This window comes from Hyperolius riggenbachi, chromosome 5 (genome assembly GCF_040937935.1).
Source record: "Hyperolius riggenbachi isolate aHypRig1 chromosome 5, aHypRig1.pri, whole genome shotgun sequence".
Classification (NCBI taxonomy): domain Eukaryota; kingdom Metazoa; phylum Chordata; class Amphibia; order Anura; family Hyperoliidae; genus Hyperolius; species Hyperolius riggenbachi.
In genome coordinates this window covers 57,965,729-57,991,857 of record NC_090650.1, presented here as the reverse complement: position 1 = coordinate 57,991,857, position 26,129 = coordinate 57,965,729, and the positions used below count along the sequence as shown (strand labels likewise).

Here is a 26,129-nt window from a genome sequence, read left to right as displayed (position 1 = left end):
TGCTAATAATTATTCTATAATATTTATTGTAGAAAAGATAGAGTCCTGGGCACCCTAATTGACCTGAGGAAGTGGTTTAAGCCGCGAAATGCATTGTCAGAAGTGGATTGCTAATAAATATCTTTTTACCAAGCGCCAGTCTCCTTGTTTAAAGGTAGGCAAGAAATGTTTGTTTGACGAACATATACAAGTATTAATTTCCTCCAAGGGTGCCTTATTTCCTTGTAGTAGTTTATTTACCCCCCACCCTGTGGGGAGTTCACTACACTTCTGTGGAGTGAAGCTTTTTTTCTTAAGGTGCTCCAACTGACCCTTTGAAAGACTGAGTGGGGACGGGACTTCCCCACATGCCCAGACGAGTGGTTGCCTCTTTGAGCAACCAACACTTGTGAGTATAATTTACTCTTATCTTCTGCCAATCTACCTACGATAATACACCAGAACGGGCTACCAGTGTCCTGTGTTTTTTTTTATTCATTCTCGTAGTTCCTACATACAAGGCATGTTTCCAGAGGGGGATTGGGATTTAGTTCGTAAGGCGACACTTTGTGGCTAATGCTATACAGACTGGAGGCTAGTGAAGCTCCCTGTTGCTATGTGAAGGGGGCGTGGAACGGACAGAGCAGCACAAGATGGAGCAGACGGAGGCTGAAAACGGGTGGTCAGGGCACAAGCTAGATTCTCTGCAGAGGCTGCTACCCCGATTGGTCACCTCTAATACATCACATTCAGTAAATACCGACATCAAAACCAGGGCTGTGGAGTCGGTACAAAAATCTTCTGACTCCAACTCTGACTCCTCAGTTTATGAAACCACGACTCCAACTCAGACTCAGACTCCGGGTGTCCAAAATTACCCCGACTCCAACTCCACAGCCCTGGTCAAAACAACAAATGTTGATCTGGATGAAATATTTTCCCTCAGTGTGACATTGTTTCAGATTGCTGAATAAGGATCAGGATCATATCCAAGTCTCTGTATGTTACATTCACTATAGTACAGTTCAGATCCAGTCCTGTATAATTCCTGAAGAAGAAACTTAACATGTCAAAAGTTTGCAGTAAACTTTGTACAATTAGTCATTAACTACCTAAGGAAGGCCAGCTCTAACCCTTTCAACGCTGACCGGAACTCAGAACTTCCTCTCTGCTCTAAGAGATAAGCATCAGCATAATATACCTTTAAAGAAACATTTCTTTGTTAAAGCTAATACAAATCCTGCAATAAATCTGCAGTGTGCCCACTTCCTGCTTTCATGGAATCAGACCGTGTTAACATCCTGTTTGTAAGTTAGCTGCTCTGCCGAGGTACCGCTGAGAGAATAAATTACACTGGTGACTAGTCACAGATGAGGGGGAACTAAACTGGCTAAATTCTCTAAATACATACAGGGGACATCTGTTTTTCTTCTGTTCTATGCTAGCGTTCAGGTCCACTTTAAAGGACAACTGTTGCGGAAGGTATGTGGAGGCTGCCATATTGATTTCCTTTTAAGCAATACCAGTTGCCTGCCAATCCTGCTGATCATCTGCCTCTAATACTTTTAGCCACAGACCCTGAACAAGCATGTAACAGATCACACGTTTCTGACATCATTGTCAGATCCAACTATATTACCTGTATGCTTGTTTCTGGTGTTATTCAAAAACTACTGCAGCCACATAGACCAGCAGAGCTGCCAAGCAACTGGTATTGGTTAAAAGGAAATAAATATGGCAGCCTCCATATACCTCCCACTACAGTTGTCCTTGAAGAACCAGAGCCTTTTTTTTCTCAGTTCAGTACTTCCTGATCACAGTGATTAGCCAATGAAAATGACTCCTGAAGGAAGCAATTAGACAGCAGAGTTCTTTGCCAGTGGGGATGCGTGATCACTGCATACACTGCATCAAGCTTAGGCAGGTGCGGCACTAACTATCGGTGGCCCTGAACCGGTTAAAGGTATTTCCCAAATCAACATTTGTTGTTTTGATGTCAGCATATCTGCTCCACGACTAACACTGGACCATACTTCACTTCCGTTGCACTCAGCATGCAAGTATTTCATGTTCTCTGCCCGGAGTTTACCTTGAAAAGTGAAATCGAATAGCGTAACATTGACAAAACAGAGGTTTACAGTGAAACACTAGATATCTTTCCCTGCAGCTCCGCTGCTGAGCAGACCATGAAAAGCTGAAACGTTTGGTTTTACCATCACAGGCTTGTGCGAGCCTGTAGATTTCTGTGAAACCTGAATCAACTAATCTGCACTCTGTATACAGATACCGAGCCTGTTCTACCTTGTTAGATATATGCACATGTACAATGAACAAAAATCAGCAGCCAATGATTCATACATCAGCCTGTAGAGCATCCACATTCCACAGAAAGGAATCTGGCAATCAACAGCACAGGAAAGCGGAGAGGTCCAGACACCTGATCCGGACACAAACACTCGCTGAATGCAAACAGCCACCTGATCCAGCCACTGCAGGCTTCCCAATCATAATCAGGACTGTACATTGCAAGGAAACATGCCCAATATGGGACAAATTCACTTCTGTAAAAGCCAACTTTATAGCCTATATTCATATAATTAGTACAGGAAACCAATGTATTCTAATTCAATATTTAAAGTTACGCACAGAAAGAACATTTACAGCATGCTTTTCTCCAGGCAAAATCAAAACATTGGAGTTGCAGCCACTAAGGTGTGCTTAGTAGGCAGTAGCAGTGTTAGGGAGTCTTGACCAATCTTACTGAACAGGAAGAGCTGAGATTAAAATTCTGGTTTCCTGTGCCAGAGGCAGAGCCCTTAACCATTACACTATCCAGCCACTGTAACTGCTAACCACAATTAAGATTATGAGTCTATGCATGTGTGTAGGTGTTCTTAAAGGATACCCGAAGTGACGTGACATGATGAGATAGACATGTGTATGTACAGCGCTAACCATACCTCTCTGCTTGAAAGAGTTAAACATCAGGTATGTAAGGGGCAGTTCCCGTCTAAGTCAGGACAGGGTCAGACAACAGTATGACCCTTTCTGGAAAAAAATAACTATAAAACACTTTCCTAGCAGAAAATGGCTTCTGAGAGCAGGAGAGAGATAAAATGGGTCAATAGTTCATAGATTTTTAGCACTGGAATACTTCAATGAAGGGGTCATTGAGCAAAAACAACAGTAAAAACCTAAGTGAAAACTTAAGTCGATTTAAATGTAAAATAAAACTGTGGAATATCTTAAAAAGTCATTTATAGGAGGAGGATAGATACAATGGTTTATTTCATTAGTTTATTTTCACCTTGGGTGTCCCTTAAAGAGAATCTGTATTGTTAAAATCGCACAAAAGTAAACATACCAGTGCGTTAGGGGACATCTCCGATTACCCTCTGTCACAATTTCGCCGCTCCTCGCCGCATTAAAAGTGGTTAAAAACAGTTTTAAAAAGTTTGTTTATAAACAAACAAAATGGCCACCAAAACAGGAAGTAGGTTGATGTACAGTATGTCCACACATAGAAAATACATCCATACACAAGCAGGCTGTATACAGCCTTCCTTTTGTATCTCAAGAGATCATTATACACAGGCAGTGTGCAGAGAGGGGCCAGGAGGGGGGAGATGCATCACAGAACCACAACAATGAAGAACTTGGCAGCCTTCCAGACACAGGCTGACAAGTGTGACAAGAGAGAGATAAGTTGATTTTTTACAGAGATGGTGATAGTAGAACGTGCTGCAGTAAGCCAGAACACATTAGAATAGCTTTTGGAATTTGTAGGATGATAAAAAACAGGATGCAATTTTTGTTACGGAGTCTCTTTAAGTACATTTTTTGATATTAAAAATATCTTTTTAAAACCTAGAGAGAGTGCTCTTGCACGTGAAAAACTGGGCTGAGATATCTAATAGTTTGTGTGCAAAAAAAGCTAAAAGTACAGTGGGTTGCAAAAGTATTCGGCCCCCTTGAAGTTTTCCACATTTTGTCACGTTACTGCCACAAACATGCATCAATTTTATTGGAATGCCATGTGAAAGACCAATACAAAGTGGTGTACACGTGAGAAGTGTAGTGAAAATCACACATGATTCAAAACATTTTTACAAATCAATAACTGCAAAGCGGGGTGTGCGTAATTATTCAGCGCCCCCCCCCCCCCCCCTACCAGCTTTGCACATCTAGAGACTGAAATTCTTGCCCATTCTTCTTTGCAAAACAGCTCCAGCTCAGTCAGATTAGATGCACATCGTTCGTGAACAGCAGTTTTCAGATCTTGCCACAGATTCTCGATTGGATTTAGATCTGGACTTTGACTGGGCCATTCTAACACATGGATATGTTTTGTTTTAAACCATTCCATTGTTGCCCTGGCTTTATGTTTAGGGTCATTGTCCTGCTGGAAGGTGTACCTCCGCCCCAGTCTCAAGTCTTTTGCAGTCTCCAAGAGGTTTTCTTCCAATTTTGCCCTGTATTTGACTCCATCCATCTTCCCATCAACTCTGACCAGCTTCCCTGTCCCTGCTGAAGAGATGCGCCCCCAGAGCATGATGCTGCCACCACCATATTTGACAGTGGGGATGGTGTGTTCAGAGTGATGTGCAGTGTTAGTTTTCTGCCACACATAGCGTTTTGCATTTTAGACAAAAAGTTCCATTTTGGTCTCATCTGACCAGAGCACCTTCTTCCACATGGTTGCTGTGTCCCCCACATGGCTTGTGGCAAACTGCAAACAGGACTTCTTCTGCTTTCTGTTAACAATGCCTTTCTTCTTGCCACTCTTCCATAAAGGCCAACTTTGTACAGTGCATGACTAATAGTTGTCCTATGGACAGATTCTCCCACCTCAGCTGTAGATCTCTGCAGCTCGTCCAGAGTCACCATGGGCCTCTTGACTGCATTTCTGATCCGCGTTCTCCTTGTTCGGCCTGTGAGCTTAGGTGGATGGCCTTGTCTTGGTAGGTTTACAGTTGTGCCATACTCCTTCCATTTCTGAATGATCGCTTGAACAGTGCTCCATGGGATGTTCAAGGCTTTGGAAATCTTTTTGTAGCCTAAGCCTGCTTTTAATTTCTCAATAACTTGATCCCTGACCTGTCTTCAACCTGTCTTGTGTGTTCTTTGGACTTCACGGTGTTGTTGCTCCCAATATTCTCTTAGACAACCTCTGAGGCCCTCACAGAGCAGCTGTATTTGTACTGACATTAGATTACACACAGGTGCACTCTATTTAGTCATTAGCACTCATCAGGCAATGTCTATAGGCAACTGACTGCACTCAGATCAAAGGGGGCCGAATTACGCACACCCCACTTTTCAGTTATTTGTAAAAAATGTTTGGAATCATGTATGGTTTTCGTTCCACTTCTCACGTGTACACCACTTTGTATTGGTCTTTCATGTGAAATTCCAATAAAATTGATTCATGTTTGTGGCAGTAATGTGACAAAATGTGGAAAACTTCAAGGGGGCCGAATACTTTTGCAACCCACTGTATAGCCTCTAGGTTTTCCTCTTTGTTTTTAAGTTTTGTCCTACATCATTTGCAAATTGTTTGCAATTCCTTTATTGAGAAGAGCATAATAAAGCCAAAATGGTACAGCTATAAGCCTCTACAACTAAGCTTTAATAGGTTAGGATTTTAAGTAGCCTGATGAGTCACATTGCCAGTGATGAAATACCTTGTTTGTTCTGTGCTTGAAGTCAACATGAGAAACATATAATTAGTATATCAGTAATTTATTTCCTATATTAATTCATAATTATAGGAACTGGAGTCTGAGGTAGCATACATTAAAAAGTTGGTGGTTGAAGGTTCTGTGTACCAACTCCAAAGTCCTCCAGGCAAGCCGTATTAAAAAAATATGGCACTGTGCAAATTAATTTCAGAATAGGTAACCTTCAAAAATGTACATCTCACCAACAGAGTGACGGAAACCATCATTTGGTGTAGACCAGAGATTGACAAATACCAAGGAGCCAGGACTCCTTTAGAATGACAGATGTACTTTTTAAGAACATTTTTAACAGTTGTCAATGGCTCCAAACTCCATACTAATTTGTCCGCTCCTTGTATGGACCATTTAAGATGTCCAATAAGTCAAACTCTCTAAAACCCTGGAGTCAAGGAGACTGTGATGCTAAAACTCAAAGCTGCTTCCTAACTTCAATGGCCTTTTCTACTGTAGATGAAGAAAACACAAAACACTTTCCGTGCTAAACAGGACTTTATAGCTTATCCAGTCTTGCTTTAAACATGGTGACAAATGTATAGTTTGTATTTGGTACTGCAGAAGATGTAACCATACATTGTTAAAGGAAACAAAAATCAACATTAACAGCACTGGAGGGAATAAAAATAAAAAAAACTTTATTTTCACCGAGGGATCCATTTTTTTTTTTTATTTGTACTGAGGGATCCAATCCATTTTATTAATTTGCACTTACTCTGTCTTTGTCATCAGCCACGTCACACAAAATGTCATCAAGGTCCAGAATTCCACCATCGCCATGTTCTAAACGGTGAACCTGAATCCAGTAGTTGGAATCCTGTCAACAGCAAAAAGAATTAGGATTAACTACTATTTAGTGCTACCATAATACCTACAGAACCTAGATGGATAGCTCTACCGAAACATCTGCAGAGGTTATGTCCTGATAGGTATCACCAATCTCAAGGTTAGGGTTTTGTGGCAGATGATGTGTCCCGATAGGCAACACTGATCTATCAGGTTAATCAGGCAAAGGGAAGGTTAGGGTTATGTGGAGGTTGATGTGTTATTTTCCTATAGGTAACACTAATCTCATGTAAGACAGGCCAAAGGAAGGTTAGTGGGTAGGAGGTTGGTGACAGACAAAAGCTCAGATTAGGGTTCAGGATACTGTTATTGGTTAAGGAAAACTATTGTGTTAGGTTGAGGTTAATAGCAGATAATGTACCATTAGGCAAAATGCTAAAATTAGGGCTGGTGTTCCTATGTGGTAATGGATGGGTTAAGGTAAAGCAGGAGATTAAAGAAAATCTGTAATGAAAAAAACTCCCCTAGGGGGTACTCGCCTCGGGTGGGGGAAGCCTCCAGATCCTATTGAGGCTTCCCCCGTCGTACTCAGTCCCACGGCGGCGGAGAAAATCTTCCCGGAGCGGCGGTGATGTAAATATTTACCTTTTGGCTCCAGCACAGACGCAGTATCCGCTCTTCCCACTGAGATAGGCGGAAATAGCCGTTCTCCGTCGGGCCGCTCTACTGCGCAGGTGCAAGTCTCCTGTGCCTGCGCAGTAGAGCGGACCCGACGGAGATGGGCTATTTTCGCTTATCTCTGTCAGAAGAGCCGCAACAGCGTCCTCGGTGGAGCCAGAAAAGGAAAATATTGCACAGGCTGTCGGATTTGTCGCCTGTGCGTTCCGGGGGCTGCAGCAATACCGCTGTGGGACACAGGAGGACGGGGGAAGCCTCGATAGGGTCCAGAGGCTTCCCCCTACTGAGGGGAGTATCCCCCAGGGGAACTTTTTTTCAGTACAGGTTTTCTTTAAATTTGGGGTGTGAGGGTGAAGCGCTAATCTGTAGGGTAGAGAATTAGACTTAGTAGTGAAAGGAGGCCACAAAAGGTAATTCAGTCTAATGTTTCCATGAATTATCTTTCATGAATTGATTACTAAACTTGTTTTAAGCAACTGACAAACTTGTGTACTAATTCTAGTTTAGAGACGTGGAAGGAGTGGGACAGATTGTTGTCCGGCAAAGTCTGTTATTCATTTCAAACAACTTTTTGTATAGCATGTTTGTATAGTGTGTGTATATAGCTTTAAAAATGGCTATTAAAATAAAATCTGCATCTTCGAAAATATCAGGATCCCACTGATCATCACTAACGTGGCATTCTCAGGCTCAGGTTTAAAATGTGTGCATTCTCCATACGATTCCATATACTCTTCTTCCTGTACCCTCTAACATATGCAAACAAATGAATCATCCAGATGCTTGTATGAACTTGCTATAATGTTGACTTGAAAAAGGATAATGTTATCAGATGGCAGACAGACGACGTAGGGCCTGTTCCCGCAACATGCTTTTCGTTTAGAATCTGAAGGTGACCATACACCTATACATTGCCTACCAATGTGGGAAACCAATCAAACCCTCTCTGATCTGAAACTGAGAAGGAGCTAATCCTGCCATACACAGGATGTCAGTTTTCAATAAGATTGAGCATGTAATCTACTGGGGGGAGCCGGGGGAATGATCAAGCAACAGCTTTGCAGTGCAATGCTATAGGGTGGCGATCTGCCAGGCTCCTTCCCACACCCCAATCGTGATTTTCTGTTCAGCCAATAATTTCAATTTACTTTCAGCAAACATGTATATAGATTATGATTGATGTGACAGGCTGAGCTATAGATTCCAACAGAGTAATTTAATCGACTGGGGAAAGATCAATGCATGATCACAAATTAATTCCAGCATTTGCAAAGAGGTTGTTTACATGTCCGACTTGACAGCACAGGCACCTGTAACACCTATTTGTATAGACCAAACTATAGACCGACTTCAATAGGCCAACAGCAAACATATACTTAGTCTCCCCCAAGCCCTCGGTAACAATGAGACTTCTCTGCTAGTTCTGAACACGGACACAAGACCAGACAAGAAATGTACACAGCTAGTTTTACAGGAATTGGCACCAGCTTCCCACAATGCATTCTGTAAGCCCGTCAGTCAGTGCTGGGCTGAGGAAACCATCAGAGAGTGACGTATTAAAGGGATGCAACAAACAGGACTATTTTTAGCTTTAAGAAAAACTCATTCACAGATTAAAGTTTGAAGCAAGTGTGTGCGAGTGAGTGTGTGTACAAAAACACAAACAGGGCTGGATCCCATTAGATTCGATTCGCTGCAACACTTTAAAATCAGGGCAGAGCTGTGTGCAGCGATTCCTAGGGTGATTGTGCTCACAATTCACTCAATTCTGAATCACTGTACATTAAACTGTACAATGCTTCCGATAACCTTTTTTATTTTTTTTTTTATTTTATTTTTTTTTATAAATAAACATTATACTTAACAGGTGTCCCGATGTCCGGCTTCTATCCGTAGCCCCGCTGCCTAGGAAGAGGTCAAAGGTGCTTCTCTAGGACCAATCAGAGAAGCGTCTGTGACTACCTCTGCTAGGAGGCGGGGCTACAGACGGAAGCCGGACATCGGGACGTTCGTTAAGTACAAATACTCATTTAAATTTACAAATGCTCACCCCACAAATCTCTGTAAAATCACTTTTCAAAAGGGATTTTGCAGCGCTTCTATACCGAGCATTGAGCACAAACTCAATTCAGCGCTCAAAATGCTACATGTCCTGCGATTGCGATTAACTCTAATCGAAATCACACTGGTGTATTCAGCTGTATGCTATACATTTGCAATTTGAGAATTTTCCCGTAGGGATACATTGTTATAGCGCTTTGCTGATCACCGGCGATCAGCAAAGTGCTGAGCCGTGTCTGAAAAGCGCCCCAGTGTGATCTAGCCCTCAGGCTGAATAACACACAGACTATTAAACCTTTGAATGATAATAAATTGTACCTCCACCAAGACCCAGCAAGTCTTCATAATCAGAGGGAGGTCTTACGCAAGAAATACATATACCCAGACAGGGTGCAGAGAGGCGGACATCAACCTAGCATTATGTACTCTGTACTAGGGAACTGGAAGCTCATCAGACAATGCTGGGGGTTACTTTTTTCTTATGCCCCATAAAGAAAAGCATTTGAGAGGCACACAGCGAGTACAGGGAGGTCACATGCGGATTGAGTCGGAGGGATATGTGAGTGAAATCAGCAGGACTGTGGCGTTGGAGTCGAGTAGTCTAAGCAAATTTTGGGTACCTGGAGTCGGAATTGATAGTTTTATAAACGGAGGCGTCAGATTATGTTTGTATCAACTCCCTGGTAAATTTTACACTAAGGAGTCAGAGTTGAAGAGTCGGAGCCATTTTGGGTACCAGGAGTCGGAGTTGGAGATTTTATAAACTGAGGAGTCGGATGACTTTTGTACCGACTCCACAGCCCTGGAAATCGCGGCTGAGGAGTTGGTGCTCTTTTTGAGGTACCTGGAGCCTAAGTCAGTAGTATCATAAACTGAGGAGTCTGGTGATTTCTGTACCCACTCTATAGCCTTGCCAGGGCTGTGAAGTCGAAGAGTCAAGGTCGTCGCAATTTTTGGTACCTGGAGCCAGAGGTTTCATACACTGAGAAGTTAGCGTGAGATGATTTTTGTACCAACTCCATAGCCCTGTATAAAATACTGTGTTAGGCAGTTACTACTGCAAGTGTCTGAAGTCAGCAATAATGAAGGTTTTCACATTATATTCAAAATTACTCAAAAATGTTCCATATGTTATAGTTTGATTTTTTTTCCTTGGGGGGGGGGGGGGGGGGGGATTTGGGGGAGAAACAATAACGGCTCACTCAAACAATTTGACCTAAAATAAAAGTTTATCCCAGAGTTTGACAAAGCCCTGTTCTGTTGTGGCAATGACATATGTGCTTTCCTATAAGTAGAAACAAAATATTATATTTAAAAAAAAAAATGAAGAAAAATATTTACATTAAGCTAACCACATTTGCAAAAGGTTTCCTACTAAGAGCTCACCAGCTGTGGCAAAGTCTGTAACACATCCCACAACAGCTAACAACAAACAGAAAAGATCCGACATCCATCCCTACAATGGAGACGAAGCATCAGGTTTTATCAAAGCTTGCTGGAAGTGTGTGTACCGAAGGCTTTGTGGCAGATCCGTACCATTCTGATCACCAAACCCACAAACCTTACACTCGCCAAAGGACGAGCCATTCCACAGATAGATGCCTACGCAAGATACATGAATAATGGGGACAAAACCACAGCATCGCTGAGGCTGCAAAATGGGTTTACACAAACTGCTCGCCAAAGTGGAATGTCTCTACAGCTCAGCAATAGGACTAACTTCAAAAATAATAAAATGGAAATTTATGTCGGTATTCTTGATGTTACAGCAGCTATGTTATAAGAAGCATATGAAAATACACTGCCGTTGCTAAAAAGGTTTTTGGCAATAGCAACAGCCACATTAAGGTCTCAAACCCACTAGAAGCCTTTTCTAAGCACTAGTGACTTGAAAAAGCTCTTGCTAATGCAATGCTATGGGGGATTTTTATTAAAATAACATCGCTCAAGTGGGATCACACCCATAGCATTACATTAGCAAGAGCTTTTAAATCACAAAGCGCTCAGAAAAGCGCTCTTAGTGGGTTCCAGGCCTAAAGAGGATCTCAAACATTCAGTAAATTCAGCTGGTTTCTGCTTTATTGCATGCAGTAATGCTTTGTGAATAGAGTTCTTAACCACTTCCGTACCAGCAGTCTCAGCAGCACCCTTAAGGACTACAGACTGCTGGTACCAAAGAACGTCGCATCCCGACAAATCTCCAGACATACTCGTCGCTCCTCCATCCCCACAGGCCCCTCTGCGCTTTCATTGGCTCCTGCCGCTGTCCATCAATGTAAGCCAAAGGGATTGGCTTACAGTGATGAAAGGGTCAGTGAAATGAAATTGGCTCCTCACCGGCACAGCTCTGCTGTCAGACGGCAGGGTGAGTGTTCAGCAGCTGGGAGAGAGCGGCACGATAGGCGGTAGTGGCGGGAACGTGCGTCAGGCTGATTAAAATCTATGCTCTGGCAGCAGTAAGGGGATCAAAACGGCGCAGATTTCAATCATCAAGTTCCGGAAGTGGTTAAGCCAAGTACCCACAGGCAGATCAAGGCCAGATGGATTGGGGCTCTCTGCTGACAACCAATCATTCCCCAATCCATCTGGGCAAATCTACAAGTAACGTCTGTGTCGTCAGAAACAATCTATCATTTACACAACCATGTCAAAACCCGCAGAAGTCCATGAAGATCGGAACTATCCTCCACAAGGTCATTGGACATAGTGGTCATTCAAAAACCGATTGACTAGGATGGCACGATTATCGCGAGAAATTTTTTTTATTATACAAAATCTTCAGGAAAATCACTTAGTCGGTATGGGCCAATAGCTTTAGGGAATTACTTCCACAGATAGCCAAGTTCCACCAATTAGCCTCTCTGGCTCCACCCCTCTCCCTCCTTCTCAAAATGAAGACAAAAAGAGACCGCATTATAAAATAGTGGTATAGATGCAGAGACAATGGCCTATTGGAAAAGTCTCCTTGTATGTGGGACTTGAGATACCTGTACGGAGGTAAACGGTAGATCCTCTGGTTCTTGGGCTTTCCATCTTTTACCTCACGCCGTGTCTCAAGCTTGAGAAAGCAGGGAAGTGCCCTGTGTAACACGTGGCTAATAAAGTGTACGCCTATTCCTGAATCTAAGTGCGACCATTCACCTCTGTTTTTAATCTGCTTACCACAAGCACAACCGGTGGACAAGCTCGTTCCGGCCAAGCACCTGCATGACACATGGCTATACTGGAACCTATTACTGCTTCCCCTGACACACCCTGTTTTATTTTGTTGCCTGAAAGTTAATTTTAGGCATAGATGTGATGGTAGCAGGTCAGGAATATAGTTATCACTGAAGTAGATTATAGCCATAAAAGTTTTCCTGAAAGTATACAACTTCTAAAGTTGCGTACATACGCACTATTGTAACAAACGACGCGTCCGTCAGACCCTCCTACGGCACAGTCATTCTTCCGATAGTAGTACGCGAGTACAGGCTGTCGGCAGACTGATAAGACTGTTTTTGACTGATCCTCACGTACTACTGTCGGCAGAACCACCGCGCCACGGGAGGGTCTGATGGACCAGTCGTTTGTTACAATAGTGCATGTGTACGCACCTTAAGAGCAAGGCGAGATTAAAAAAAAGGCTAATCATGTATTTTCATTGACAGACACTTAATAGGCTGCCACAAAGCAGTGACAAAAAATGTAATCCAATCTGGAAATGTTTAAATATAAGATAAAATTATGGGATATCTAAAAAAAAACAAAAGGTCATTTTTATGAGTAGGAGGATAAATACAATGGTTTATCATCGGTATATTTTAACCTCGGGTTCACTTTAAACACAAACAGATTAAAAAAATTCTCACTTTGTTCCTTTTTAACAGTCTAAAGTAAAAACAAGTCAATGAACCAGTGGAGCCCCTCCCCTGAAAACTTTTTTTAAAGAGATCCACCTCTTAAAAACATGACTTGCTGCTCCCCTGCCAAGATAAAAAGCCTCTAATCACAACCTGTGGACAGCAAAATTCACCCAGATCAAAGCAGATTATTTCCTACATCAAAACAGGGTTGTCTCTTTGTTCTGCAAATCCTCAGTTATGATTAGTATTCAGCCAAACTACCACAAATTGGAAGGTGGAACGATTTTTTTTTTTTTCCTTCCCCGAGATCAACGAAATCCAGTTGGCGAAATGTGTAATTTGCCTATTACAGTATCAGAACACACATTACCGGTCACACTATAGTCTGACGCACCTGGGGCCCTTCTCGGAAGGACAAGAGAAATAAGCCTTAAAAAGGAACTGTAACGTCAAAACATCCCCTGGGGGTACTCATCTCGGGTGGGGGAAGCCTCCGGATCCTAATGAGGCTTCCCACGTCGTCCTCCGTCCCTCAGGAGTCTCGCTGCAGCCCTCCGTGCAGCGGTGACGTCAATATTTACCTTCCCGGCTCCTGCGCAGGCGCTCTGACGGCTGTCGGCTCCGAAGTAGGCGGAAATACCCGATCGCCGTCAGGTCTGCTCTACTGCGCAGGCGCAAGTTTCCGGCGCCTGCGCAGTAGAGCGGACTCGACGGAGATCGGGTATTTCCGTCTATTTCCGAGCCGAAAGCAGCCACAGCGCCCCCGCTGGAGCCTGCAAAGGTAAATATTGAACTGACAGTCGGGTCTGTCGCCGGCTGTTCGGAGGGCTGCAGCAAGACCCCCGTGGGACAGAGGACGGCGTGGGAAGCCTCATTAGGATCCGGAGGCTTCCCCCACCCGAGGTGAGTACCCCCCAGGGGAGGTTTTTGATGTTACAGAGTCTCTTTAACCAGAACAATCACCACAACACTGGTAAGAGCAGAAACACACGTCTTAACCCTAAACCCCCACCCACCCCCTGGCGGTCTGATTCTTTCCGGATTTAGGGTCTAAAAGCCACACAAATTTTTTTGTATGCCTTTAGACCCTAAAATAGGGGGAAAAAATCATGCTGCTAAAGAGCCTGCAACAGCCCCAGCACGTTACTCACCTCTGGGATTCAGCACTGCAGTTCCCCCTCCATCCTTGGTGGCGCTGTAACCCTGCATTGAGATCACGGTCATGACAACAAACGGCGATCGCACCCGAAAGAAGCAGAGCCTTTGAAGGCTCCCGGCGTCTGGATCCCCGGGAAAGTGGGTGAAAACGCCCGCTGCGTGCTATGCTCTGCACAAGGCTCCTGGCGGTTAGGAGTCACACTCAGGGTTACTGCTCTTGGCTTGTTTTTACCACCCCGAGCCTGACTCATGATAACCGCCAAGGAGGTTAAAAGGAATGCAAGGATTGTGTTTGCTGCCTAAAGGGGAGACCGCCTGAAGTGGCTCTGCCGCGGCATAAAGACGAATGTTCTAAGTTAATCAGGATACCCAAATGTATGCCTGGTATACACCTTGCAATTTCCCATCAGATCGATGGGTTGAATAGACACTACCTCTGCCTGTGAAAATTGTTCCTGTTCATAAGCAATGGATCTACCGAAAGTCTGCAGAGGACTGCTCCACACCGTGGGAAAATTAGCATGAGATCTTATAATGGCCGTAATTTTTTAATAAGTGTAAGCTACAATTATAGTTATGGAGCTCCTGGCAACCAAACTAAACTGCCCTGAATAACTTTTCACTGCGAATGGCCCCAGTAGACCATAAAAGGGTTAACACAGACATCCTAGCAAACACAATAAAGGCAATTATACCTTCACTCCTGCAAATCACTGGCACTGACACATCTAAATAACCAGTTAATGATTCACTCCCGGAAATGCTACAAAATACAAAACAGCCACAGCCACCTCTGACTGTTGTGTTTATAAACACAAAAAGGGAAGACATGAAAACTAAACATACAAGTCACCATAGACTCCGTTTAATAATTGTAGTAGATTTTATACTGTAAATCTTTTAACGCAAAGAAATGCTGTTTTTAATACTGAATATTGTGCTTACAGCCCCGGAACTGAGTTGTACTTAACCCATTCGCGTTCCGTCATTTTCACTTGAGAAATGTTCACCACCCATTCATTAGCCTATAACTTTATCACTACTCATCACAATGAACTGATCTATATCTTGTTTTTTCCGCCACCAATTAGGCTTTCTTTGGGGGGTCCATTTTGCTAAGAGACACTTTACTGTAAATGCATTTTAACAGGAAGAATAAGAAAAAAACGGAAAAAATCATTATTTCTCAGTTTTCAGCCATTATAGTTTTAAAATGCCTCCATAATTAAAACTCACGTATTGTATTTGCCCATATGTCCCGGTTATTACACCGTTAAAATTATGTCCCTATCACAATGTATGGCGACATTATTTTATTTGGAAATAAAAGGTGCATTTTTTCCGTTTTGCATCTATCACTATTTACAAGTTTAAAATAAAAAAAATATAGAAATATTTCATCTTTACATTGATATTTAAAAAGTTTAGACCCTTAGGTTAATATTTACATGTTTTTGTTTTTTTATTGTAATGTTTTTTTGTTTTTTTATATTAAACATTTTATTTGGGTATTTTTGGGAGGGTGGGATGTAAACCATAGTTTTATAAATGTAATTGTGTGTTAATTTTTTTTTTACTTTTAGTTGTAGTTTTACTTTTTGGCCACAAGACGGTGGCCATGAGTTTGTTTACATGACGTCACTCTAAGCGTAACACACTCTTAGAGTGACGCAGGGGGGAGGCAACAGCCAGAAAAAGCACAGCTTCCGAGCGAAGCTGTCGCTTTTTCAGCGGGGGAGAGGAATCAGTGATCGGGCACCATAGCCCGATTCACTGATTGCCTGGCTAACGATCCGCGGTCTGGGAACGCGCGTGCACATGATCGCCCGCGGTAGCGCGCATGGTTCCTGGACGTAGTTTCTACGTCCAGGAACCAAAATAGGTTAACTGAGAAGCATAGAGAGCTGACAAGTGATCACTAGATTGTATATATAAAATACAGCAGCTATACAATAAAATGCAATGGCAGCTTTCAGAGCAGACAAACTGTACTTTGGGAATTTGTAATTTATATGAGTAATAAAAAGTAGGAAAACACATTTTTATTGATTATGTCAGAGTTTTATCCCACTTTAACAATTTAAACTTTTACTCAAAGAATGAAAGTTCCCCCTGTAAATAGTCCAGTGCCAGGATAAACCGTGAAGTTCATCCTCCTGCTGTATCTCTCTTCTCTAATCATAGATCAGGGGATTCATGTGATGTTAACACATGGCACATGCTTGCCAGTGAAATGGCTGGTTGTGAAACTCACCATTGTTTAACAATAACACAACACCATATAAAGGAGGACATAGATTGTCCTTAGATTAATCGGAAAGGAAGTGGTTGCATTCACAGGCCCCTCTGAGATATTAAGGCAAACTAATAAGGGGGTCCTCTGTACCTCTGTATCCTGAACCAGGTCACACTAGGAGAGCATTAGTGATAATGTTTTAGTACCTACAAGGAAATTGTCCTGTATGAGTTTAAATGGACCTGAACTCTTACACAGGACAGGAGGAAAACAAATGCACCATGTATGTATTTAGAGAGTTTAGCCGGTTTAATTCCCCATCATTTGTGTCTAATCACTAGTTGTATTTTGATCTCACCCCGGTGTCACCTGATTGCCATGGCAGAGATGGCAGATAAGCACATCTGAAAGCAGGATGTTAATATGTCTGCTTCCATTCATCAGGAAGTAGAAACAGTGCAGATTTATTGCAGGATTTGTATCAGCTGTGACAAAGAGGTTTTTTTTCTTTTGTTTAAAGGTTATTATGCTGTTGCTTATCTTTTAAAGCAGAGAGGACGTTCTGAGTTCAGGTCCACTTTAACATTTATATTGTGCTTTTCTCCTGGCGGACTGAAAGCGCCAGAGCTGCAGCCACAAGTGCGTGCTCATTATCGGTGTTAGGGAGTACATCCCCATACCGGCGCATAGCAACAGATGCCCTGTTAGCCAGGAGGCTAATGATGCATCCGTTCAGGTGTTCTGTCATCCAGCAGGTATCGGTACATGATCTCTTGGGTGACAGAGATCCCTGTGTGTACTGTGCTTAACTTAAGAGACTGCCTCAGGGTTCCTGGGAAAAAAATAAATGTCACTGCCTTGCTCTTCACTGCATCTGTCACCTAATGTTATGTCTGGTACCGACCATGCAATTCAGGGCTGTGGAGTCGGAGTCCAGGAGTCGGAGTCCAGGAGTCGGAGTCCAGGAGTCGGAGTCCAGGAGTCGGAGTCCAGGAGTCGGAGTCCAGGAGTCGGAGTCCAGGAGTCGGAGTCCAGGAGTCGTTGATTTCATAAACTGAGGAGTCTGAGTCGGGAGTCGGAGTAGTCCGATTTTTGTACAAAATCCACAGCCCTGTTAAGTATTAGACTAACGAGTCGGAGTCGAGGAGTCGGAGCCATTTTGGGTCCTCGGAGTTGGAGCCGTGGTTTCATAAACTGAAGAGTCGGAGTCTGAGTTGGAGTCGGAAGATTTTGGTACCGACTCCACAGCCCTGATGCAATTCCCAGCCAAATCGATAATTTGACATGTCCAATCTGCTCCTGATTGAGAATAGGGTTGATTTTCAAATCATTAATGAACAGAATCACTCCCGTTCTGAATCGGATCATGGCATAAATTATTGCTTTGGCCCATCGATCTAACTGGAAATTGCATGGTGTGCATCAGGCATTGCTTTTGGGTAAGCACAATAGACTCACAAGAAGTCACTGGAAGGACAATGCAGCGTCTCTGCAGTAATGCAGTGTCCCCGGTGCTCCCATACCTCATACAAATGTACCACGATGTTGTAAAACACAATAGAGACACACAGCAGGATTACCAACCACAAAGAGGTCAGATCTATGCTGAGCATTTCTCAAGTGGGATTAGAGATACTGAGCAGGTGCTTTGTCCTGCGAGAAAGAAAGCCATTTCAAAGTTCTTGGGGTTTTTTTCTTGGCTTACAGAAGATAATTGTAATGATTCCATCCCTAATACAGAGATAATCTGCTTTGCGGGGAATTTACTCCAGTAACGAGCTTACACTATTTATAAGTTAATGAAGAAAGCAGCTTCCATACGATAATGTTTAATTACTGTGCAAACCAAACAAGATTTTCAAACATCGATGACAACCATTGCCGCCAAATTCTCTTGGTCGCCCCATTCATCCTGCGACCACAGATGGCAGAGGATTGTTTGGTAAGGCAGAGGTCGCCTTACAGGGGGGAGGTTCTCATTTCACAGGTTTTATTTACATTTATACAAGTGCGAAATAAAAAGATTTGGCATCTCCTGAGACCCTCCAGGGTTGGCGCTCTTCAGACACGCACCCAAGTTAGGCGCTCTCTAACTGAGAGGGATATGGATGTTCCCTTTTAAACAATACCAGTTGCTTGGCAGTCCTGCTGATCACTTTGGCTGCAGTAGTGGTTGAATCACACCTGAAACAAGCATGCAGCTAATCCAGTCTGACTTCAGTCAGAGCACCTGATCTGCATGCTTGTTGAGGGGCTGTGGCTACAAGTATTAGAGACACAGGATCAGCAGGAGAGTCAGGCAACTGGTATTTTAAAAGGAAAAATCAATATTCTCACTTCAGGTTTCCTTTAAAGAGTGCTTTTGGACAATCTTATGAGCATCAAGACTTGTGATGAGGCAAAAAAAATAAAAATCGGAGTTAAAGCGCACCTGAAGTGACATGTGAGTGAGCTCCACATTAGGTACTTATAGTAAAAATCCTACTTAGAACTTCCATTTGACTTATTTTTCATTGCAAGGGTTAATGAGTGCTTTAAAGTAAATAGAAGCCAAAACATTTCTAACAGGCTGAGCAAACACTCCTGACTGAAGTTGGCTGCATGAAATAGATTTTTTTTTATTAAAAAAAAACCTCCCGCAGCCTCCCTGGCGATCTCAATAGAACGCCGGGGAGGTTAATGATTTATATGCTGGCCTCATATATAATATGGAGGGACAGTTAGTGAGTACATGCTATATTAAGTGCTGTAAAAAATGCCAATATTTATTAAATGACACCTGAACTGGGAGATATATGGAGGATGCCATATTTATTTCCTTTTAACCAATACCAGTTGCCTGGCTGTCCGGCTGATCTCTTTGGCTACAGTATTGTCTGAATCACACACCTGAAAAGTACCATACATCTAACCTGGTCAGGCTTCAGTCAGAGAACCTGATTTGCATGCTTGTTCAGGATCTATGGCTAAAAGAGGCATAAAGGGACCCTGAACAGAAGAAGAAAATGCCAAACTGAACTTACCTGGGGCTTCCTCCAGCCCACCTGTAGCGTGAGGTCCCTCGATATCTCAAGGGCATCCCTCCGTTCACCTGCTGGCGGCTCCATTAGCGTGCGACTTTGCCAGGAGTCGTGCACTACTGCGCATGCATGGCCCATCCGCCCCCTTGAGCGTTCTGCACATGTGCGGATTTCAAAAGGATGAACCGCACGTGCAAAGAACGCCCAAGGCTACAGGTGCGCAAGCAAGACAGGCCACCCATGTGCAGTTGCACACGACTCCTGGGGAAGCTGTGATCTTATGGCCCATACTCACAAGGGACTTTTGTCGCCTCAACACGCGGCGCGCGCGTGTTGCGGCGACAGGTCGCCCGTGAGTATGGGCCGCTGCACGCGCGCGCAGCCCGAACTTTCGCCCGTCGCTCATGTCGCCATGCGATTGAAAGTTTCAATCGCATGACGACAGTCGCCGCCGCACCTCCGCCGCAACTGTCGCTAGTCCGCGTGAGTACGCGGACTAGCGACAGCAACCTCCATTAAAGTATATGGAGCTTCCGGCGGAGGGAGGAGGAACGTCGGCGACAGCTTCCGCCTCGCCGCTGGTCCCTCTTCCGCGTGTGTACGCGGAGGGACCTGGCGAGGAGCTGTCGCCGGCCTGTCGCCCACACGCTCACGTGTGCTGGCGACAGGCAACATTTGCAGCCCGTGAGTACGGGCCATAACAGAGCCACCAGGGGTCAAACAGAGGGAGCCCAGAGGATGCTGAGGACACCCTCACGGACTGGAGGAAGCCCCAGGTGAGTTCAGCTTGGCATTTTCTTCTTGTGTTCAGAGTCCCAGGTAACTGGTATTGTTTTAAACTGAATAAAAATGTCAGCCTCCATAACCCTCTCACTTGAGGTTCCCTTTAAATAAGAGGAAGACCTGAAAGGTCAAATTAACAGCAGTACAGCTCCTGAAAGAAAAATCTATATAGTCTATATACTGTCTGAACTTCGGGAAAAAAAAAGCAAAACACCACAATACAGTGGTTTGAACATTGTGAAATTGCCTGGAAAGGTGGAAAATGTATTCATAAAACGGGACGACGGGAGCGGGTTCTGCAGACACGGCAGTCTTTCCGCTTGTTTGATTCCGATCAATATGAACAGAATCAGCAGTGGTAATTGGTGTTGCGGTGAAGGGCTCTGAATGATAAGAGATCTCGATGTTGGAGTTGAGCGGCGTTATGAAATTAAATATTCCGGAGAGTGGCAGACAGACGGCCCATCGCTGCCAGCCATCACTTTAACTAGGTGTGTGTAAATCAATGCTGCTGTACAGAGGATGTCCAAGGAGGATAATTCATTCTCTGCAGAGATTTACATGGCTGCGCTCCATCTCGCTAGGAGTAAATCTCTTAATCTAAGCCACATGTCATCTCCCTTCCTGAGGGCTAATTGACACCTCCCTCCTCAATCCTATTCTGCACATCTCTCCTATTACTCTGCCACTAGCACAGATTGGACTGATACGAGATTTAATCCAGCAAACTGTACAGCGTATCACGGCAACCAAGAGTGGAAACTCAAAGCCAGTAGGATGTAGTTTAAAGGGGAACTATGGCGAAAAATTGAAAATTTTAAATAGGTGCAAACAGACGAAGAAGTACATAAATGACTTTTCTCCTATGTTGCTGTCACTTACAGTAGGCAGTAGAAATCTGACAGAAGTGACAGGTTTTGGACTAGCCCATCTCTTCATATGGAATTCCCAGCAAGGCTTTTATTCTTTATAAAGATATTCCCTAAAAAGGCTTTAAACAATGATGCTGGCCAGCTTCCCTGGTCGCTGTACAGTTTTTTGGCAGTTGGGCAGAGCAACTGCCATTCACTAAGTGCTTTTGAAAATAAATGAATCCCTGAGAATCCCCCAATGAAGAGATGGGCTAGTCCAAAACCTGTCGCTTCTGTCAGATTTCTGCTACCTACTGTAAGTGACAGCAACATAGGAGAAAAGTAATTTATGGCTCATTTTACTCTGGAAAAAACATACTTCTTATATATGTTTGTATAAATTTTACACTTTAAAATGTTTCGCCATAGTGCCCCTTTAAGTATGCCCCAAAAAAAGTTTTTTGTTTTTTTTTGTTTTTTTTTTACAGCAAAAGCAGCGGATTCGATCACTTAGGCCTGGGGCCCAATAAAAGCAGTTTTCTTAACATTTGCGATACGGCTCAAAAGCCTTGCAGAGTCATGCTTCATAGTGCATGTGCAGTGGCGCTCCTGTGGCTGAAGGCGTTCTGCGCTTGTGCAGTACTACTGCACAGGACACTCCCAGGGACAGGAGCGTGATGGGGGAGCATGCCTGGCTGAGCTACGCATGCACGATGAAGCACGACTCAGCCAAGCTATCAGCCCGTACTACGGGGGACAGGAGCCAACTGGGCAGACTGCCAGGGACTGCGCGGGCTTAAGGAAGCCATAGGTAAGTATAGAACTGGAGATGCCCTTTATCTCAGGTTCACATTAACACCAGTTCAGAGGGACAATTGCCAACGTTATTCCCCAGCATTTACCGCCAGGGATCAAACTAGTCATAACAGATGAATGGCAACATTCATCTCATGTCTTTTACCATCGATTGCACAAGTGCCATAGTCGATCGAGTTTTCCCAGACTCTACTTCCAGCTTCTGGAGTTGGTAGCGTTTGTGGATACATTGCCAAATTATGTCAAAAGCTTTTCTGGCCAGCAGCAAAAAAGCATTTGGCTGCAACGAAGCAAGCCGCCCATCTGAACCAGCCCTTAAAGGGAACCTGAACTGAGAAAATTTAAAATAAACACATGAGGTAACTTCAAATGAATATTGCATAGTTACCTTGCCATCAGTTCCTCTCAGAAGCTCACCATTTTCTTCTTACAGTGATCCCTTCCAGTTCTGATAACATTGTGTCAGAACTGAAATATATCAGTTGCTGTCAGTTATAGCCGAGAGGACAACTGAATGCGCAAGGTAATGTCTATGTTTCCCTATGGCCCAAGTGGGAAATGTTACAGTTTAACTGTGTGCTGACCAAGAAGCTGTTATGGGGTAATGGTCATTTTCAAAATGGAGGACGTAGAATTCCCTTGATCACAGGGGACAAACAGGACGCGGGAGAGGAGAAAGAGGAGGAGTAGACTACACTGGAGGTGAAGTATGACTTCTGTATGTTTATTTTGACTTTTAATTTTCGGTTCAGGTTTTCTTTAAAGCCTACAATATGTCCTACCAATCAATATCCTACAGATTCTGGAAGGTTATGAAACGTTGGTTGGGTTCACTAGAGGATGTTCCCCCAGCGGGTGGGGTAAGAAGCGGTGTGTAAATAGAAAATAGATGGCCAGTTTGCAAACAGACTAGCAGTTCAACACTAGCAGCTGGACTGAAATCTAATAAGGTTCCAGGTGACAAGGCAAATAGGGATCAATACCACCACATTGTCCATCCTATCTCTACTACCTGATTGATTTCCAGTTGGCTGGTGATGAATTGCTTGCCAGATCGAGCAGTCATCAACTTTTTTATAAGTAGCGTGAAGTCCTCAGGGAGTAACATTACACCCTCCACTTCTAGCAGCCATCATTTGAGGCAGCCATGGACTACAAGGTCCTACTGAGTAGCATCTCCAGTTACTCTGAAGGAGTGATGAAACAACTTCTAGAACAGAAACAATGTGCCCAGTCCACGCTACTTTAATTGTTCTTGACCTGGATAAATGAGAACCTTCACAGAAATATCAGAGATTACTAAGCCCATTAGTCAATTGTTCTGCAGTCAGATATAAGCCTCTTTACAGAAGCCTCTGCACTTCGCTAAGGTTATTATTATGATTACTAAGCATTCATATAGCGCTGACATCACTCTACTTTACAGAGTACATAGTTATGTCACCGAAGCTAGCCATACACTAAGAAGATGTGAAAATGATTAATATCACCCATTTACCACCTTGCTGCATTGCCCCATAAAATAGAAGGGCAGATTCCAAAAACAGGATAGCTGAACGTCGACCACTGATTGCAGCAGACCCAGGGTGCTTACATTGGGAGCAGTCTGGCATCGCTTTTACAGGCCATGGGGAAACTTGCCAATGCTGGACTAAATAGCAAGTGCTGGTGCACCTATTAGGTCTATGGCCAAGCAGAAGTAATTTGGTTTCTGGCGATTGCTGGACCCATAATTACTTTGTCTCTCCCTAATTACAGGATACCTCAGGTGACATGATGAGATAGACGTGTATGTACAGTGCCAAGAACACAAATAACTGTGCTGTGTTCTATGCATGAAAGATAACGAATTTAAACCGAAATCATGAACACCAAGATCACAATTTCGGAATCGAAATTGTGGCAATTATAGCGATCACGTCATTTCCACATGGGGGGTGGGGGGGGGGGTGAAGTTTGAAGAAGTGGCTTCAAACTTCCTCAAAGTCTCGGCGCGTGCGGCCTGCAACGTTGGACATTCATTCCGCACGAGTCGAAACGCTGTCCGTCTATCGTGGTCTGCTGGCTCTTGTGCTTGGCAAACCTCTGGGTTCCTGTATGTCACATGACATACAGAAAGTATTCCGTGCATTAGAGCCTGCAGGAGGCAAAGTGGATAGATTTGCATCGCTGGACTCGTGCTTGATGCTATGTCCAGAACTTATGCAGCTTGGGGGACAGAGGGGGGACAGAGGAGGCACAGAGACACAGAGAGAGCAGGCACATAGAGACGCAGAGAGAAAGAGCGGGCACAGAGACACAAAGGGGGCAAGGGAGAGACCCAGAGGAGGCATAAAGAGGCAAATGGGGCACAAAAAGAGACCGGGGGACAGAGGGGGAACAAACAGGCAAAGAGGGGGAGCAAAGCTTGATTAGAAAGAAATCGTGAATTAAAATTCACAATTTTAGAAAGAAATCGCTCAATTCAAATTTTTCCTAAAATCGTTCAGGCCCACTGTGTTCCTTTTTTCTTTCTCTGTCTATAACAGTTAAATACAGGTATGTAAGTGGCAGTTCCTGTCTGAGTCAGGACTGGGTCAGACTACAGTGTTACCTCACTGATAAGAAATTACAAACTATAAAACACTTTCCTAGCCCAAAATGGCTTCTGGGATCAGGAAAGAGATAAAAAGGTTCAATAGCTCATAGATTTTAGCTCTGGGCATACCGTACTTCAATGAATGCGTCATCGAGCAAAAAACAATACAACAGTTAAAACTTAAAAAGTAAATTTAAATATAAAATAAAACTGGGGAATATCTTAAAAGTCACTTTTAGGAGAAGGAAGATAAATACAATTGTTTATTTCATAGTTTTGTGTATTTTCCCCTCGAGAGTCATTTAACGCCTTCCGGAATTTGAGCGGCAGCAGGGTGAGCCCTCATTCCACTCACCCTGCGCCAAAATGACCGGACAGCACAAGTCCACGTACGCGTAGAAAACTACCATCAACTAGGTTAGGCTTAGAAGTAGTTTTAGGATTGTGTTGGCATTCAGAAAGAAGTTAACAGGAGGTTACTATTAGCGGTTAGTATTAGGAGGTTGGGGTTTGTGTTGAGGAGGTGGGTAGAAGTTAGAAATCATAAGGGCTCATTCACACTAGTTAGTGAGTTGAAATGCATTGACATGCATAAAGAAAAATCATGAATGGGTTTGAGAGTTTCCATGCATTTTCATGCCTCTCGACGAGTTGAAATGCTCAGCAACTCACTGTTGTAGTGTGCATGATAAAATGAAAGTCTATGGCCTCGATTCATAAAGCATTCCCGCATGCGGAAATGCTGAAAACAGCCGACATTACCGAACACTGAACAAAATGTGTATTCATAAAGGCTGTTTCCGCATGCGGAGCTGACATTCCGGAGCAGAGTGATAAATCACCGCCTTATGCGGCGATTCTAGGCGGAAATGTAACAAAACGTCCATTCATAAAAATTAGAGCAAGCGGTATGCGGACGGAAAATACTGCTTGCTCGGATGTAGCGATAAGCGTGCGGAGTACAAGTAAGTCAATGGGACAGACCTCCCAAGCAGCAGCAGAGAGAACAGCGCCAGCCTACAGCCTACCGCCAGCCTACAGCGGGAAATCTCCGCTCTGCTATCGCAACTGGCAACATTTTATTAATGACCACCCAGAAGTCTGAAATATCGAGCGCGGAGTTTCCCCGCACTGATTTACTTCATCGAACACATTTTTATGAATCGAGGCCAATGTCCTTTCCTGTTACCAAGTAAAACGCACACTATGTGCAGTGCATCAAAACTCACAGTGCGAATGAGCCCTGATCTGCACAGGACAGACAGGGAACCCAAAACACAACAAATCTACCATCGCAAAGCCACCAGTAAATTATTAGCAACAGCACGTGACATTACCAATAATCTGTCGGCATCACCCATTGCTCCAGATCCCAGTACAGATGCAGTACAGATGAATTATTAAAAAAAAAAACACACACATACACAAACAGGCTGAGGACCTAAACAATGGAAAGAAGGCAGAAGCATTTGGCTTACACAGAAGAATTTTGTGGCCTGCAGTCACCTTCCTCAGAGTAGCAACATAACACAAGTAAAAAAAAAAAAAAAAAAAAAAAATATTGCAATAATCCTGATGCATTACCGTAAATCAAGAGGAAGAC

General features: G+C 43.6%; 1 protein-coding gene across 26 annotated transcripts in view; it reads right to left on the bottom strand.

Moving 5' to 3' along the window:
- The window catches only part of PARD3 (par-3 family cell polarity regulator), a 771,876-nt gene that overhangs the window by 657,279 nt on the left and 88,468 nt on the right, over positions 1-26,129 (bottom strand). For all 26 annotated transcript variants that reach the window (XM_068235737.1, XM_068235760.1, XM_068235761.1 and 23 more), the window contains exon 2: positions 6,430-6,531. In XM_068235737.1, coding sequence (XP_068091838.1) covers positions 6,430-6,531 — 102 coding nt within the window. The remainder of the gene's footprint in view (positions 1-6,429; positions 6,532-26,129) is intronic.